General features: G+C 53.6%; 1 protein-coding gene and 1 long non-coding RNA gene across 4 annotated transcripts in view; one reads left to right on the top strand and one right to left on the bottom strand.

Annotated features, from left to right (window-relative positions):
* Positions 1–9366: 9366 nt before the first annotated feature.
* LOC146423076 (uncharacterized) lies at positions 9367–9898 on the bottom strand. The gene is made up of 3 exons (XR_014847663.1): positions 9854–9898; positions 9488–9577; positions 9367–9446 (listed from the first exon to the last, which is right to left on the bottom strand). It is a non-coding gene; the product is annotated as an uncharacterized LOC146423076 (long non-coding RNA).
* Positions 9899–13429: 3531 nt separating this feature from the next.
* The window catches only part of LOC146423075 (arf-GAP with coiled-coil, ANK repeat and PH domain-containing protein 1-like), a 29308-nt gene continuing 24022 nt past the window's right edge, over positions 13430–18715 (top strand). The window contains exons 1-2 of one of the 3 annotated variants that reach the window (XM_085045112.1): positions 13430–13507; positions 13582–13662. In XM_085045112.1, the coding sequence (XP_084901238.1) occupies positions 13610–13662 (53 nt within the window). In that variant the 5' untranslated portion in view covers positions 13430–13507; positions 13582–13609. Of the gene's footprint in view, positions 13663–18715 lie in introns of all 3 variants that reach the window. The other 2 variants (XM_085045113.1, XM_085045111.1) reach the window with 2 other exon arrangements.

The following is an 18715-nucleotide window of genomic DNA, read 5'->3' as shown; positions in this document are numbered from 1 at the left end:
GGGGTATTTTTGGGGTATTTTTGGGGTATTTTTGGGGTATTTTTGGGGTATTTTTGGGGTATTTGCCCCCCGACCCCAAATCCCAAATCCCAAACCCCAAATCCCAAATCCCAAATCATCCCAAATCCCAAATCCCAACCCCCCTGGGGTATTTTTGGGGTATTTTGGGGTATTTTGGGGTATTTTTGGGGTATTTTTGGGGTATTTTTTTGCGGGGTATTTTGGGGCTATTTTTGTGGGATTTTGGGGCTATTTGGGGGGTATTTTGTGAAGATTTGGGCGGTTTTTTGGGGGTATTTTTGGGGTATTTTTTGGAATATTTTTGGGGGATTTTTGGGGATATTTTTGGGGAATTTTGGGGGAATTTTGGGGGTATTTTTGCAGTATTTTGGGGTATTTTTACAGTATTTTTGTGGGAATTTTTGGGGTGGGTTTTTGGGGTGTTTTTGGGGCATTTTTGGGGCTCACCTGAGCGCAGGTTGGTCATGGTGGCAGGGTACTCCAGACTGTTGGGGTTGTGGGCAGTGACCCCAATCTCGATGGACCCCGACCACTTGTCCACCAGCTTGTCGATGCGGATCTGGGGAACCCCAAAAAAACATCAGGAACCTCCAAAAAAAAACCCAAAATCACCCCAAAATCTCACCTTGAAAGTCTCCCATACCTCACAGGCCCATTAGTCTGAATGACGCCATTGGAGAACTCATCCATGGGCTGAACAAACCCCAAAAATCACCTCAAAACAACCACAAAACCACCTCAAATCCCCCAAAACCACCCCAAAACTGCTCTAGGAAACCCAAAAAACCAAAAAATACCCCAAAATGCCCCAAATCCCACCTCAAACATCTCCCTGTCCCTCAGGGGCCTGCTGGTCTGAGTGATGCCATTGTGGAACTCATCCAGGGGCCACAAAACACCTCCAAAACCCCTCAAAATCACCTCAAAACCACCACAAATCCCCAAAAACCACCCCAAAACTGCTCTAGGAAACCCAAAAAACCCAAAAATACCCTAAAATGCCCCAAACTCCACCTCAAACATCTCCCTGTCCCTCACAGGCCTGTTGGTCTGAATGATGCCATCGTGGATCTCATCCAGGGGCTGAATAAACCCCCAGAATGACCCCAAAATCACCTCAAAACAACCCCAAAACCATCTCAAATCCCCCAAAACCACCCCAAAACTGCTCTAAGAAACCCAAAAAACCCAAAAATACCCTAAAATGCCCCAAACTCCACCTCAAATATCTCCCCATCCCTCAGGGGCCTGTTGGTCTGAGTGATGCCATTGTGGAACTCGTCCAGGGGCCACAAAACACCCCACAAAACCCCTCAAAATCACCTCAAAACCACCACAAATCCCCCAAAACCACCCCAAAACTGCTCTAGGAAACACAAAAAAACCAAAAATACCCTAAAATGCCCCAAACTCCACCTCAAACATCTCCCTGTCCCTCACAGGCCTGTTGGTCTGAGTGATGCCATTGTGGAACTCATCCAGGGGCTGAATAAACCCCCAGAATGACCCCAAAATCACCTCAAATCCCCCCAAAAAACATCAAAATCACTCTAAAGCTGCTCCAGGACCCCCAAAAAACCCAAAAATCCCCCATAAACCCACAAAATCCCCCAAAATCCCACCTCAAACATCTCCCCATCCCTCAGACGCCTGTTGGTCTGAATGACGCCATTGTGGAACTCGTCCAGGGGCTACAAAACATCTCCAAAACCACCTCAAAATCACCTCAAAACCACCACAAATCCCCCCAAACCAGCCAAAACTGCTCTAGGAAACCCAAAAAACCAAAAAATACCCCAAAATGCCCCAAATCCCACCTCAAACATCTCCCTGTCCCTCAGGGGCCTGTTGGTCTGAGTGATGCCATTGTGGAACTCGTCCAGGGGCTACAAAACACCTCCAAAACCCCTCAAAATCACCTCAAAACCACCACAAATCCCCCCAAACCACCCCAAAACTGCTCTAGGAAACACAAAAAAACGAAAAATACCCTAAAATACCCCAAACTCCACCTCAAACATCTCCCTGTCCCTCACAGGCCTGCTGGTCTGAGTGATGCCATTGTGGAACTCATCCAGGGGCTGAATAAACCCCCAGAATGACCCCAAAATCACCTCAAATCCCCCCAAAAAACATCAAAATCACTCTAAAGCTGCTCCAGGACCCCCAAAAAACCCAAAAATCCCCCATAAACCCACAAAATCCCTAAACTTCCATCTCAAACATCTCCCTGTCCCTCACAGGCCTGTTGGTTTGAATGATGCCATTGTGGAACTCATCCAGGGGCTGAATAAACCCCACAAAACCACCCCAAAAATCTCTCCAAATCCCCCCAAAAACACCAGAACCACTCTGAAACTACTCCAACAAACCCAAAAAACTCAAAAATCCCCCAAAATGCCCCAAATCCCACCTGAAACATCTCCCCATCCATCATGGGCCTGTTGGTCAGGATGACGCCATTGTGGAACTCGTCCAGGGGCTGAATAAACCCCCAGAACTACCCCAAAATCACCTCAAATCCCCCCAAAAAAACCCAAAATCACTCCAAAGCTGCTCCAGGGCCCCCAAAAGACCCAAAAATCCCCCAAATCCCACCTCAAACATCTCCCTGTCCCTCACAGGCCTGTTGGTCTGAACGATGCCATTGTGGAACTCATCCAGGGGCTGAATAAACCCCCAGAATGACCCAAAATCACCCCAAAACCTCTCAAAATCCCACAAAAACCCCCAAAATGCCCCAAAATTCCACCTTGAACATCTCCCCATCCCTCAGGGGTCTGTTGGTCATCACCACATCATAGTTAAACTCATCCAAGGGTCAGCAACTCTCATAAACCTCCAACAAAACTAACCCAAAACCACCCCAAATCACCCCAAAACCTCTCAAAATCCCACAAAATCCTCCCAAATCCCACCTCGAACATCTCCCCGTCCCTCAGGGGTCGGTTGGTCAGCACCACGCCGTTGTTGAACTCATCCAAGGGTCAGCAACTCTCATCAACCTCCCACAAAACCACCCCAAAACCACCCCAAATCACCCCAAAATCACCCCAAAACCTCTCAAAATCCCCCAAAATCCTCCCAAATCCCACCTCGAACATCTCGCCGTCCCTCAGGGGTCAGTTGGTCAGCACCACGCCGTTGTTGAACTCGTCCAGCGGCTGAGTAACTCCCAAAACCACCCCAAAACCATCCCAAAACCCCTCAAAATCTCCCCCAAAAGTAACCAAAATCACCCCAAAACTGCTCCAGGACCCCCAAAATCCCCCCAAAATCCCACCTCGAACATCTCGCCGTCCCTCAGGGGTCGGTTGGTCAGCACCACGCCGTTGTTGAACTCGTCCAGCGGCCGGCGCCGCTCGGCCGTCTTGTGGCCGTTGCTGAGTTTGATGAGAGCTCCACACTTCTCGTGGAACAGCAGAGCCTCGTTGGTCAGGGAGGGGCCTGAAAATGGGGGAAAAAGGGAAAAAATGGGGAAAATCAGCCCAGAAATGAGGTCTGGAGCCCAGAAATAGGGGGAGAAACATCCAAAAATGGGTTCTGGAGCCCAAAAATAGAGGGAAACCATCCAAAAAATGGGATTGGGAGGGTGAAAAATGGGGAAAAACAGGCAAAAATGGGGAAAATCACCCAAAAAATGGGTTCTGGAGCCCAGAAATAGGAGGAGAAACATAAAAAAATGGGTTCTGGAGCCCAAAAATAGGGAGAAACCATCCCAAAAAAGGGTTAGAGAGCCCAAAAATAGGGGAAAACCACCCCAAAAATGGATTATAGAGCCCAAAACTAGGGGAAAGCCATCAAAAAATGGGGTTGGGAGGGTGAAAAATGGGAAAAATCACCCCAGAAATGGGTTCTGGAGCACAAAAATAGGGGGAAACCATCCAATAATGGGTTCTGGAGACCAAAAATGGGATGAAACCACCTGAAAAATGGGGTTGGGAGGGTGAAAAATGGGAAAAATCACAGAAAAATGGTTTCTGGAGCCCAAAAATAGGGGAAAATCATCCAAAATGGGTTCTGGAGTCCAAAAACAGAAGAAAACTACCCAAAAGTGGGGCTGGGAGCCCAAAAAATGGGTGAAAATGGGTTCTGGAGTTCAAAAATAGGAGAGAACCATCAAAAAATGGAACTGGGAGGGTGAAAAACGGTTAAAATCACACAAAAAATGGGTTCTGGAGCCCAAAAATAGGGGAAAACCACCTGAAAAATGGGAGAAAACCACACAAAAATGGGTTTGGAAGCCAAAAACGGGGGGAAACAGCCAAAAATGGAGTGGGGAGCCCAAAAAATGAGAGTAACCATTAAAAAATGGGGCAAAAACAGCCCAAAAAAGGGTTTTAGACCCCAAAAAGTGCCCGGGGACTTCATTAGCATAAGGGGGCGTGGCTACGATGGTCCTGGCCACGCCCACAAGCAGCACACATTTCCCCAGCCCTGCTAGGCCACGCCCCCTCATACAAACCCCGCCCGCCCACAATATTAGCATAAAGGGGCGTGGCTTGTTGGTCTGACCCCACCCACAAGAGCCAGTGGCTGATTAGGCCACGCCCCCAGACCACACATCACCCACTACTTAATTAGCATAAAGGGGCGTGGCTTGATGGTCTGGCCCCGCCCACAAGAGCCAGCCGCTGATCTGGCCACGCCCCCCGACCACACAGCACCCATTACTTAATTAGCATAAAGGGGCGTGGCTAGCTCTGGCCCCACCCACAAGAGCAATGTGTCTATCAGGCCACGCCCCCTGTAGACCACGCCCCCATACAATCAATGCCCCGTTTCCTAATTAGCATAAAGGGGCGTGACATTGGGAGCTTCGACTCCACCCCCCTCTAGGCCACGCCCCCATGGCTCAGGCCACGCCCCCCGGGGTCACTTACCGCCCCCTGGTGGCTCCAGGCTGTCCGGGAACTTGTCAGGGCGTGGCTGGGGCGTGGCGCGGGGGGGGGCGGGGAGAGCTGGGGGAGGGGACAGCGGTGAGACCGGTGACACCAGTGAGACCAGTAATGGTCACCAGTGAGACCAGTAATGGCCACCAGTGAGACCAGTAATGGCCACCAGTGAGACCAGTAATGGCCACCAGTGACACCAGTAATGGCCACCAGTGACCAGCAGTGAGACCAGTAATGGCCACCAGTGGCCACCAGTGAGACCAGTAATGGTCACCAGTGACCATCAGTGACACCAGTAATGGCCACCAGTGACCACCAGTGACCATCAGTGAGACCAGAAATGGTCACCAGTGACACCAGTGAGACCAGTAATGGCCACCAGTGGCCACCAGTGACACCAGTGAGACCAGTAATGGCCACCAGTGGCCACCAGTGACACCAGTGAAATCAGAAACGGTCACCAGTGATCACCAGTAATGGCCAGCAGTGACCATCAGTGACCATCAGTGAGAGCAGCAATGGACACCAGTGACCACCAGTGAGACCATTAACAGTCACCAGTGGCCACCAGTGACCATCAGTAACAGTCACCAGTGACCACCAGTGACCACCAGTAAAACCAGTGAGACCAGTAATGGCCACTAGTGACACCAGTGAGACCAGTAGTGGTCACCAGTGACCACCAGTGACCATCACCAGTGAGACCAGTAATGGCCACCAGTGAAACCAGTAACGGTCACCAGTGACACCAGTGAGACCAGTAATGGTCACCAGTGACCACCAGTGACCATCAGTAAAACCAGTGAAACCAGTAATGGCCACCAGTGACCATCAGTGACAGCAGTGATACCAGTAACGGTCACTAGTGACACTAGTGACCACCAGTGAAACCAGTAACAGTCACCACCAGTGACCACCAGTGACCACCAGTGATACCAGTGAAACCAGTAATGGACACCAGTGACCACCAGTGAGACCAGTAATGGTCACCAGTGACCACCAGTGACCACTAGTGACCACCAGTAACAGTCACCAGTGACCATCAGTGACCACCAGTGAGACCAGTAATGGTCACCAGTGACCACCAGTGACCACCAGTAAAACCAGTGAGACCAGTAATGGCCACTAGTGACACCAGTGAGACCAGTAGTGGACACCAGTGACCATCAGTGACCATCAGTAACCAACCCAAAATTCCCCCAAAAAAACTCAAATCCCCCAAATATCCCCCAAATCTCCCCCAAAATCCCTCCAAATTCCCCCAAACCCTCCCAGATCTCCCAGAAAAGAAATGCAAATCCCCCCAAAAATCCCCCCCAGATCCCCCAAATTCCCCCCAAAATCCCCCAGAGCCCCCCAGATTCCCTCCAAAAAAGCCCAAAACCTCCCAAAATGCCCCCAAATCTCCCCAAAAACAACCCAAATTCCCACAAAATCCCCCCAAATACCCCCGAAATCCCCAGAACCTCCCAAATTCCCCAAATCCCCTCAAAATCCCCCAAACATCCCCAAATATTCTTTTTTTTTTTTGTTGGGTTTTTTTTTTTTTTGTTTTCCTCCAAATATCCCCAAAATCCCCCAAAATCACCCCAAAATCCCCCAAACCCTCCCAGATCTCCCAAAAAATCCCCCAAATTCCCCCAAACCCCTACCTGGCAGCGCGGCGCTCTCCATCCCCACCGTCACGGGCGGCAGCGGCGGCGCCGGGGGAGGAGCTGGCGCCGTCCCCGCCGTCCCCAGGGCCACCTCGGGGGCCACCACGGTCACCTGGGTGCATTTCCCGTAGAGATCCACCACTGCCCACACGCGGGGCGGCAGGCCGGCCGCGGCCACGCCCCAGTCGCGGCCGTTGACCCACAGGCGCAGCTCGCCGCCCGCCGTGGCCTGGACGCCGACCCTGTCGCCCTCGGCCAGCGCGTCCAGGTCGGGGCCGAAATCCTCGCGCAGCGAGCGGCCGTCCCGCAGCACCGAGCAGCCGGACACCACCCAGGAGCCGCCGCGCAGCCCCGTGGCCGAGCTGGGGAACTCCAGCTCCGCGGGGTCCAGGGCGGTGACCCCGACCTCGATGGAGCCGCTCCAGGAGTTCACCTAAAAATTGGGAAAAACGGGTTAAAATGGGGAAAAAAAATGGGGTATTGGAAGTCCAGAGCCGTGACGCCGACCTCGATGGAGCCGCTCCACGAGTTCACCTAAAAATGGGGAAATTAGCCAAAAAAATGGGTTAAAATGGGGAAAAAATGGGGGTTAGACTGGAGGACTGGAGGTCCAGGGCGGTGACCCCGACCTCGATGGAGCCGCTCCACGAGTTCACCTGGAAACGGGGAAATTAGCAAAAAAATGGGTTAAAATGGGGGAAAAATGGGTTAAAATGGGGGAAGAATGGGTTAAAATGGGGAAAAAATGGGGGTTAGACTGGAGGATTGGAGGTCCAGGGCCGTGACGCCGACCTCGATGGAGCCGCTCCACGAGTTCACCTGGGAACGGGGAGAAATGGGTTAAAATGGGGAAAAAATGGGTTAAAATGGAGAAAAAGTGGGCTAAAACAGGGAAAAAATGGGCTAAAACAGGGAAAAAATGGGGATTATACTGGAGGACTGGAGGTCCAGGGTGGTGACGCCGACCTCGATGGAGCCGCTCCAGGAGTTGACCTAAAAATGGGGAGAAATGGGTTAAAATGGGGAAAAAATGGGTTAAAACGCGGAAAAAATGGGGAAAAATGGAGAAAAAATGGGTTAAAATGGGGAAAAAAAATGGGGTATTGGAGGTCCAGGACAGTGACCCTGACCTCGATGGAGCCGCTTCACGAGTTCATCTGGAAATGGGGAGAAATCATGAAAACATGGGGAAAAAACAGCAAAAAATGGGTTAAAATGGGGAAAAAATGGGTTAAAATGGGGAAAACCAGGGGAAAAATGGGTTAAAAATGGGGGTTAGACTGGAGGATTGGAGGTCCAGGGCCGTGACGCCGACCTCGATGGAGCCGCTCCAGGAGTTCACCTGGGAATGGGGAAAAATGGGTTAAAACAAAGGAAAAAAATGTGGTATTGGAGGTCCAGAGCGGTGACACCGACCTCGATGGAGCCGCTCCACGAGTTCATCTGGAAACAGGGAAAAATGGGTTAAAATGGGGAAAAAATGGGAAAAAAATTGAGAAAAACAGGGAAAAAATGGGAAAAAAATGGGGTATTGGAGGTCCAGGGCAGTGATGCCGACCTCGAATGGAGCCGCTCCAGGAATTGACCGGGAAACGGGGAAAAATGGGGAAATTAGCACAAAAAATGGGTTAAAATGGGTGAAAACGGGGGAAAACGGGGAAAAAATGGGTTAAAATTGAGAAAAAATGGGTTAAAATGGAGAAAAAATTGGCGAAAATAATGGGGTATTGGAGGTCCAGCGCGGTGACGCCAACCTCGATGGAGCTGCTCCAAGAATTCATCTAAAAGCAGCAAAAAATGGGTTAAAATGGGGAAAACATGGGTTAAAAGAGGAAAAAATGGGTTAAAATGGGGAAAAAATGGGGGTTAGACTGGAGGATTGGAGGTCCAGCGCGATGACGCCGACCTCGATGGAGCCGCTCCACGAGTTGACCTGGGAATGGGGAAATTAGCAAAAAAAATGGGTTAAAATGGGGAAAGAATGGGCTAAAATGGGGAAAAAATGGGGGTTAGAGTGGAGAATTGGAGGTGCATGGCCGTGACCCCGACCTCGATGGAGCCGCTCCAGGAGTTGACCTAAAAATGGGGAAATTAGCAAAAAAAATGGATTAAAATGGGGAAAAAATGGGTTAAAATGGGGAAAAAATGGGGGTTAGACTGGAGGATTGGAAGTCCAGAGCGGTGACGCCGACCTTGATGGAACCGCTCCACGAGTTCACCTGGAAACGGGGAAAAATGGGTTAAAATGGGGAAAAATGGAGATTAGACTGGAGGATTGGAGGTCCAGGGTGGTGACCCCGACCTCGATGGAGCCGCTCCAGGAGTTGACCTAAATATGGGGAAAAATGGGTTAATCATGGGAAAATAAATAGATTAAAATGGGGAAAATAAATGGGTTAAAATGGTGAAAAAATGGGGGTTAGACTGGAGGATTGGAAGTCCAGCGCGATGACGCCGACCTCGATGGAGCCACTCCACGAGTTCACCTGGGAATGGGGAAATTAGCAAAAAAAATGGGTTAAAATGGGGAAAAAATGGGTTAAAATGGAGAAAAAATGGGGGTTAGATTGGAGAATTGGAGGTCCAGGGCGGTGACCCCGACCTCGATGGAGCCGCTCCAGGAGTTCACCTAAAAATGGGGAAATTAGCAAAAAAATGGGTTAAAATGGGGAAAAAATGGGGGTTAGAGTGAAGGATTGGAAGTCCAGGGCAGTGACCCCGACCTCGATGGAGCCGCTCCAGGAGTTGACCTGGAAATGGGGAAAAATGGGGAAATATCCCAGTACATCCCAGTCCATCCCAGTCCATCCCAGTCCATTCCATCTCTCCATCTCTCCTCTTCCAATCCTTCCCAGTCTCTCCCAGTCCTTTCCATCTCCCCCCCTCTGCTCTCCCAGTACATCCCAGTCCTTCCACCTCCTCAGCTCTCCTCTCCCAGTTCCTCCCAGTACATCCCAGTCCTCTGCATCTCTCTTCTCCCAGTCCATCCCAGTCCCTCCCAGTCTCCTCTATCTCTCCTCTCCCAGTCCTTCCCAGTTCATCCCAGTCCTTCCCATCTCTCCATCCCTCCTCTCCCAGTCCCTCCCAGTCCATCCCAGTCTCCTCCATCTCTCTCTCTCTCCTCTCCCAGTTCCTCCCAGCACATCCCAGTACCCTGCATCTCTCTTCTCCCAGTCCATCCCAGTCTGGTCCATCTCTCCACCTCTCCTCTCCCAGTCCATCCCAGTCCATCCCAATCCCCTCCATCTCTCCATCTCTCCTCTCCCAGTGCCTCCCAGTCACCTCCATCTCCCCAGTGCTTCGCTCCCAGTACATCCCAGTGCCTTCATCTCTTCTCTCCCAGTCACTCCCAGAGGCCCCAGCACCCTCCCAGTCCTTCCCAGCCCCTTCATCTCTCCATCTCTCCTCTCCCAGTGCCTCCCAGTCCATCCCAGTCTGCTCCATCTCTCCATCTCTCCTCTCCCAGTCCCCCCAGTCTCTCCCAGTCCCCCCAGTCCCGCTCACCTTCCCATCGATCCTGACAGTGAACAGTCTCCCAGTCCATCCCAGTCCATCCCAGTGCCTTCATCTCTCCATCTCTCCTCTTCCAATCCTTCCCAGTCTCTCCCAGTCCTTTCCATCTCTCTTCTCCCAGTCCTTCCCAGTCCCTTCCATCTCCCCCCTCTCCTCTCCCAGTCCCTCCCAGTATATCCCAGGCTCCTCCATCTCTCCATCTCTCCTCTCCCAGTGTCTCCCAGTCCATCCCAGTCTCCTCCATCTCTCTCCTCTCCCAGTTCATCCCAGCTCATCCCAGTCCTCTCCACCTCTCTATCTCTCCTCTCCCAGTCCATCCCAGTCCCCCCAAGGCTCTCATCTTCCTGTCGATCCTGACGGTGAACACCCTCCCAGTCTCTTCCAGTCCTCTCCACCTCTCCTCTCCCAGTCCATCCCAGTCCATCCCAGTCCATCCCAGTCCATCCCAGTCTCCTCCATCTCTCCGTGTCTCCTCTCCAAGTCCATCCCAGTCTTTCCCAGTCCCAGTCCCTCACCTTCCTGTCGATCCTGACGGTGAACACCCTGCCAGTCCCTCCCAGTCCATCCCAGTCCTTCCCAGTCCCATTCCCGCTCACCTTCCTGTCGATCCTGACGGTGAACACCCTCCCAGTCCCTCCCAGTCCCTCCCAGTCCATCCCAGTCCATCCCAGTCCCTCCCAGTCCCTCCATTCCCCTCGGTGAACACCCTCCCAGTCCCTCCCAGTCCCTCCATTCCCCTCGGTGAACACCCTCCCAGTCCATCCCAGTCCCCCCATTCCCCTCACGGCTCTCACCTTCCTGTCGATCCTGACGGTGAACACCCTCCCAGTCCCTCCCAGTCCATCCCAGTCCCTCCATTCCCCCCATCCCTCTCACCTTCCTGTCGATCCTGACGGTGAACACCCTCCCCGGCCTCAGCGGCTCCCTGCTCAGCACCAGCCCGTGGTTGAACTCCTGCCCGGGCTGCGCCCTGGCCGCGCTGCGCCCGCCCTGCGACAGCGACACCAGCCTGCCGGTGCGCGGGTGCAGCTCCGGGGGCTGTCCCGGCGATCCCGCCGAGCCCCCCGAGCCCGCCGGGCCCGCCGGGGATCCCCCCGGGCCGCCCGAGCCCCCGCCGGGCCCCGCCGGCGCCGCCATCGCTCCCTCCGCCCCGCCGCCGCGCGACGCTTTGCGACACCCGCGCGCCCGGCCGCGCTTGACGGCGGCGCGGCGGGGATTGTTCGGGATGACTCCCTGCGGCCTCCCCGCGGTTTCTTCTGGCGGGAATCGCTCCGGTGTGGCTCTCCGGCAGCCTCTCCGCCCTTCCCGGTGGGTTTTGGCTTCTTCGCCTCGGTGGTTTGGGCTCGGCGGGGCTTTGGAGGCGCTTTACGGCAGCCGCTCCGCATAGCCGGCGCGCTTTACGGCAGCGCGGCGGGAGCTCCCTCACGCCCCCCGTCGCGCTTTACGGCAGGCGCCCCGGCAACGGTTGCCGTGGAGACGGGCCCTGCCTGGCAACGGGCGGCGCTCATTAGGAGAGAGTTAATTAGGGTAATTAGCGCTCTGGGGAGCGGGGAGCGGAATAAAGAGGTGCTGAGGGCTGCGGCCGTGCGGTGATTGGGGTGAAGTGTGCTTATTGGGGTAATTAGCGGTAATTAACGGTAATTAGCGGTAATTAGGAGGTAATTAATTACACGGGGTGGGTTGAGGGTGATTAGGGTAATTAGGGGGATTATGGTGCTGCCCTCTCCTCAGTCTCGGCGACCCTAAAACCCCAAATTTCCCCCGAAAATTTCTTCCCAAAATTTTCCCCAAATTTCCCCAAATTCCCCTCAGTTCATCCCAAATCCCCCAAACCCCCAAATTTCCCCAAATTTCCCCAAATTCACCCCAAAATCTCCCCCAACTCTCCCCCAAATCTCCTCAGATTTCCCAAATCCCCTCAGAAATCCCCCGACCCACCAAATGTCCCCCAAAATTCCCTCAAAATCCCCCGAACCCCAAATTTCACAATTCACCCCAAATCCCCTCCAAACTCCCAAAATAGCTCAAAATTTCAAACTCCTAAATCTCCTCCAAACTCCTCAAAATCCCCCAGAACCCAAGTCTCCCCCAAAATCCCCCAAAACTCCCCCAAATCCTCCCAAAATCCCCCAAATCCCCCAAAATTCCAAAAAAAATTCCCCAAAATCCACCATAATCCTCCAAATTTCCCAAACCCCAAAATCCTATCCAAATCCCCCAAAATCCACCCAAATTCCCCCAAACCCCCCAAACCCCGAACCCCCAAATCTCCCCAAAATCCCAAAAATTCCCCCAAACCCCCAAATTCCCCAAAACTTCCCAAAAATCCATCGAATATCCCCAAAATTCACCCAAATCTCCCCAATCCCTCCAAATTCCCCCAAATCTCCCCAAAATCCACCAAATCCCCAACCCCCAAAACCCTAAATTCCCAAATCCTCCAAACTTCCCTAAAATCTCTTCAAAACTTACCTAAAACTCCCAAATCCCCTAAACTCCCCAACTTTCAAATCTCTCAAATCCCAAATCCAGCCTTCCTCACATCCCCTAAAATCTCCCTTAAACCCCTCAAAATCTCCCCAAATCCCCCCAAATCCCCCCAGACTCCCAAAACCCCTAAGCCCCCAAAATCCCCCTCAAACTTGCCCAAATCCCCTCCATACTTCCTGCCAAAATCCTGAAATGCCTCCAAATTCCCCAAAATCACCAATCCCCCAAAATTCCAAATCCTCTAAAATTCCCCAAAATCTCCCTAAAATTCTCCAAATCCGGGTCAAGCTCCCTAAAATTCCTAAATCTCCAAACCCTCCAAAATCCACTTCAAATCTCCCAAAATCCTCTAAATACCTAAAATCCCTAAATCTCCTCAAGCTCCCAAATGCCCTTAAAACCCCAATTAACTCCCAAAATGTCTCAAATTTCCTAAAAATCCAAACTCCCTCGTAAATCCCCTTAAATCTCCTCCAAATCTGCACCCCCCAAATCTCCCAAATCCCCCAAACTCCTCAAATCCCTCCAAACTCCCAAAACTAGCCACAATGCCCCCAAATATCCTCCCAAACCCCAAAATCCCCCAAACTCCCCTAAATCTTCTCCAAACTCCCCCAACCCCAAGTCCCCTCAAACGCCCCAAATCGCCCCACCCTGGAAGCCCCCAAACTCCCTCAAATCCCCCAACTCTGTAAAATCCCCCAAAATCCCAAACTCCCTAAATCCCCAAAATCCCTCCAAATCCCTCAAACGCCCAATATCGCCCTATAATCCCCCAAAATTTCCCCAAATCCCCAAATCCTCTAAAATCCCCAAACCCCAAATCCCGCTCCCCCCGCTCGCTGCCCCTCCCCGGGGCGGAGCTCCATCGCTGCTCCATCCGCGCCAGCCACGAGCCGGCACCGCCCGGCACCCCAAAAACACCCCAAAAACACCCAAAAATCCCCCCAAAACACCCCGAAATCCCCCAAAAACACCCCGAAATCCACCCCGGGAACCCCAAAACCCCCCGAAATCCCGCCGGGACCACCCAGCATGACGGTCAAGTTGGACTTCGAGGAGTGTCTGAGGGATTCGCCTTGGTTCAGGTAGAGCCGCGACCCCAAAATTCCCCAAAATTCCCCCAAAATTACCCCAAAAACCCAGCCGGGACCCCCAAAAACCCACCCTGGACCCCCAAAAACTTCCCCGGGACCCCAAAATTCCCTAAAAAACACCTCCGGAACCCCAAAAAGTTCCCTGGGAACCCTAAAATCCCACCCGGGAACCCCAAAATACCCCTGGGACCCCCAAAAACTTCCCCGGGAACCTCAAAACCTCCCCTGGGACCCCCAAAAACTTCCCCGGGACCCCAAAATTCCCTAAAATTACCCTAAAAACCACCTCCGGAACCCCAAAAACCCACCCGGGATCCCCGAAATACCCCTGGGAACCCCAAAAACTTCCCCGGGACCCCAAAATTTCCCCAAAAACCCACCTCGGGAACCCCAAAAACCCACCCGGAACCCCAAAAAAACACCAAAAACTTCCCCGGGACCCCAAAATTTCCCCAAAAACCCACCTCGGGAACCCCAAAAACCCAGCCGGGACCCCAAAAACTTTCCTGGGAACCCCAAAATCCCACCCGGGACCCCCGAAATACCCCTGGGAACCCCAAAAACTTCCCCGGGACCCCAAAATTACCCCAAATATCACCTCGGGAACCCCAAAAACATCCCCTGAACCCCAAAATTCCCCCCAAAACAACCTCGGAATCCCCAAAAATCCCCCAAAATGCCCCCGTGAACCCCAAAAACTTCCCCGGGTACCCCAAAATCCACTTGGGACCTCCGAAAAATCCCCCAGGACTCCCAAAACCACCCCAAAATCCCCCTCGGGACCCCCAACCCCCAAAATCCCCCAAAACCTCCCCGGAACCCCGAAAATCCCCCAAAATCCCCCAGGAACCCCAAAATTTCCCGGGACCCCCAAAATCCCAGCTGGGACCCCCAAAATTCCCCAAAATCCCCCAATCTACCCCTCCTCCTGGGACTCCGGGAACCTCCTGGATTCCTGAGACACCCTGGGACCCCCAAAATTCCCAAAATTCCCTTAATCTCACACTCAGGACCCCCTGATCCCTCCAAGACCCCCAAATCCCCAGGACCCCCCAAAACTCCCCAAAATCTCCCCAAAATGTCCCCAAATCCCCCAAAACCCCTGGGACTTCCCAGAGACCCCCAGACCCCTGAAACCCCCAAAATCCCCCAAAACCCCCCAAAATCCTCCCTAAAATCCCCAAAATCCCCCAAAGACACCCCCAGACCGCTCAAGACCCCAGAATCCCCCAAGAGTCCTCCAGGACCCCCAAAATCCCCCAAAATCCCCCTAAAATTCCCCAAAATCCCCCAAAATCCCCCAAATCCCCTCAAATCCCCTCCGCCCCGCCCCTCCCCCCAGGAAGTGGTTTGTTTCCCACGCGGGGGGAGGGGCGGGGCAGGGAGGGGGGGAGGGGCGGAGGGGAGCTGAGCTGGCCTTGAGCACGAGAGTGTGAGGGGGACACCTGGGGACACCTGGGGACACACCTGGGGACACCTGGGGACACACCTGGGGACACCTGGGGACATTTGGGGACACCTGGGGACAGCTGGGGACACACCTGGGGACATTTGGGGACAGCTGGGGACACACCTGGGGACACCTGGGGACACACCTGGGGACAGCTGGGGACACACCTGGGGACACCTGGGGACACCTGGGGACACACCTGGGGGCATTTGGGGACACCTGGGGACATTGAGGGACACACCTGGGGACAGCTGGGGACATTTGGGGACACCTGGGGTCATTTGGGGACACACCTGGGGACAGCTGGGGACACCTGGGGACACCTGGGGACACACCTGGGGACAGCTGGGGACAGCTGGGGACACCTGGGGACATTCAGGGTCACACCTGGGGTCATTTGGGGACACACCTGGGGACAGCTGGGGTCATTTGGGGACACCTGGGGACACCTGGGGACACATCTGGGGACAGCTGGGGTTATTTGGGGACACCTGGGGACACCTGGGGACACACCTGGGGACAGCTGGGGTTATTTGGGGACACACAGGTGTGCAAGGGACACACCTGGGGTCATTCAGGGACACACCTGGGGACACCTGGGGTCATTTGGGGACACACCTGGGGACATTCGGGGACACACCTGGGGTCATTTGGGGATGCACAGGTGTGCAAGGGACACGCCTGGGGACAGCTGGGGTCATTTGGGGACATTTGGGGACACCTGGGGTCATTCAGGGACACACCTGGGGACAGCTGGGGTCATTTGGGTACACACCTGGGGACATTTGGGGACATTTGGGGACACACCTGGGGTCATTTGGGGACACACAGGTGTGCAAGGGACACACCTAGGGACAGCTGGGGTCATTTGGGGACATTTGGGGACACACCTGGGGACAGCTGGGGACATTTGGGGACACACAGGTGTGCAAGGGACATGTGGGAGGTCACACGGGTGTGCAAGGGTCACACCTGGGGACACACCTGGGGACATTCAGGGACACAGCTGGGGTCATTCGGGGACACCTGGGGACACATGGGCGTGCAAGGGACACACCTGGGGTGACACTGAGGTCACATGGATGTGCAAGGGACACGCCTGGGGTCACACCGAGGTCACACAGGTGTGTAAGGGACACAGCTGAGGTCATTTGGGGACACCTGAGGTCACACTTTGGGTCATTCAGGGACACCCGGGGTCACACCTGGGGACACACAGGTGTGTAAGGGACACAGCTGGGGTCATTCAGGGACACACCTGGGGACACATGGGTGTGCAGGGGTCACACCTGTGGTCACACCTGGGGACATTCAGGGACACCTGAGGTCACATGAGTGTGTAAGGGACACACCCCGGGGGACAGCTGGGGACACACAGGTGTGTAAGGGGCATGTGGGAGGTCACACAGGTGTGCAAGGGACACACCTGGGGTCATGCAGGGGTCACACCTGGGATCACGTGGGTGTGCAAGGGACATACCTGAGGACATTCAGGGACACACCTGGGGTCATGCAGGTGTGCAAGGGACACACGTGGGGTCATTCAGGGACACCTGGGGTCATGTGAGTGTGCAAGGGACACACCTGGGGACACTGCTGGGGTCATTTGAGGACAGTTTGTGTCAGTCAGGGATACCTGAGGTCACACAGGTGTGCAAGGGACACACCTGGGGTCACACTGGGGTCACACTGAGGTCACACTGAGGTCACACAGGTGTGCAAGGGACACAGGGGGTCCTTACACAGGGCAGTTGTCACCCAAGGGAGCTGCTCTTGCACTATCAGGATTTGCACAATCAGGATTTTGCACACTCAGGATTTGCACGAGGGTTTGCACAAACAGATTTGCACAATCAGAGCTTTGCACAAACAGCTTTGCACACTCAGGGATTTGCACAATCAGGGTTTGCACAACCAGAGATTTGCACAGTCAGAATTTGCGCACTCAGGATTTGCACACTCAGGGTTTGCACAAAGAGAGCTTTGCACAAACAGGATTTGCACAATCAGGATTTGCACAGAGATTTGCACAATCAGGATTTGCACAATCAGGATTTGCACAAACAGAGATTTGCACAACCAGGTTTTTGTACACTCAGGATTTGCACAAGGATTTGCAGGAGGGTTTGCACGAGGCTCTGAGCCTTGCACAAGCGCTGGGTTTGCACAATCAGAGCCTCGGATGAGGATCTGAGCCTTGCACAATCAGAGCCTCCATCAGGGCAGTTTTGCACACTCACTCAGGGCAGTTTTGCACACTCACAGCCCCAATCGAGGGCACTTTTGCACACTCAGGGGCAGTTTTGCACACTCACAGCCTCCATCAGGGCAGTTTTGCACACTCACAGGCAGTTTTGCACACTCAGGGCAGTTTTGCACACTCACAGGCAGTTTTGCACACTCAGGGCAGTTTTGCACACTCAAGGGCAGTTTTGCACACTCACAGCCTCCATCAGGGCAGTTTTGCACACTCAGGGCAGTTTTGCACACTCACAGCCTCCATCGAGGGCAGTTTTGCACACTCACAGCCTCCATCGAGGGCAGTTTTGCACACTCACAGGCAGTTTTGCACACTCAGGCCTTGCTCAAGGGCAGTTTTGCACACTCAGGGCAGTTTTGCACACTCAGGGGCAGTTTTGCACACTCACTGCCTCACTCAGGGCAGTTTTGCACACTCACAGCCCCAATCAAGGGCAGTTTTGCACACTCAGGGGCAGTTTTGCACACTCACAGGCAATTTTGCACACTCAGGGCAGTTTTGCACACTCAGGGGCAGTTTTGCACACTCACAACCCCAATCAAGGGCAGTTTTGCACACTCAGGGCATTTTCGCACACTCACAGCCTTGCACAATCGAGGAATTTCCCTCCCAGGGTTCCTCTCCCACCAGCAGAATTTCACACCAAAAAACGAGATTTTAACTCTCTTAATATGAAAAACAAAGGGTTAAAAATGGGGGCGTGGCTTACAGGAGTGGGCGGGGCTTACAGGAGTGGGCGTGGCTTACAGGAGTGGGCGTGGCTTAAGGGAGTGGGCGTGGCTTGCCCGAGGCTCCCCTCCCCCCCCCGCTGTTCCCTCCCCTCCCCCCCCAGGTGCTTCTGTTGTTCCTCAGGAAGTGAAACCGGAAACCCCCGAGAGGCCCAAAAACCCCAAAATCGCCCCAAATCCGGCCCCGCCCCCCAGGGCCCCAAAACCCCAAAATCGCCCCAAATCCGGCCCCGCCCTTCCGGGCCTCGGGACCCAAAAAACCCCAAAATCACCCCAAAAAAACCCCCAAATCGCCCCAAAACATCAAAATCCTCACAAATTTCCCCCAAAACTCCCCAAAATCCTCCCAAAACCCTCCCAAAAATCATCCCAAAATCCCCCCCGAAATTCCCCAAAATCATCCCAAAATCCTCCCAAAACTTCCCAAAATCCCCCAAAATCCTCCCAAATCCTCCAGGACCCCCAAAATCCCCCAAAATTTCTCCTGAAACTCCCCAAAATGTCCCCAAAACTCTCCAAGATCTCCCAAAATTCCCCAAACCCCAAAATCCCCCAAATCCCACCCAAAACTCCCAAAATCCTCCCAAAATTCTCCCAGATCCCCTA

Source organism: Lichenostomus cassidix, unplaced genomic scaffold (genome assembly GCF_008360975.1).
Source record: "Lichenostomus cassidix isolate B80296 unplaced genomic scaffold, HeHo_3.0 HiC_scaffold_34, whole genome shotgun sequence".
NCBI classification, from domain to species: Eukaryota; Metazoa; Chordata; class Aves; order Passeriformes; family Meliphagidae; genus Lichenostomus; species Lichenostomus cassidix.
The sequence above is the reverse complement of the archived record's forward strand: the minus strand, read 5'-3'. Positions and strand labels throughout refer to the sequence as shown.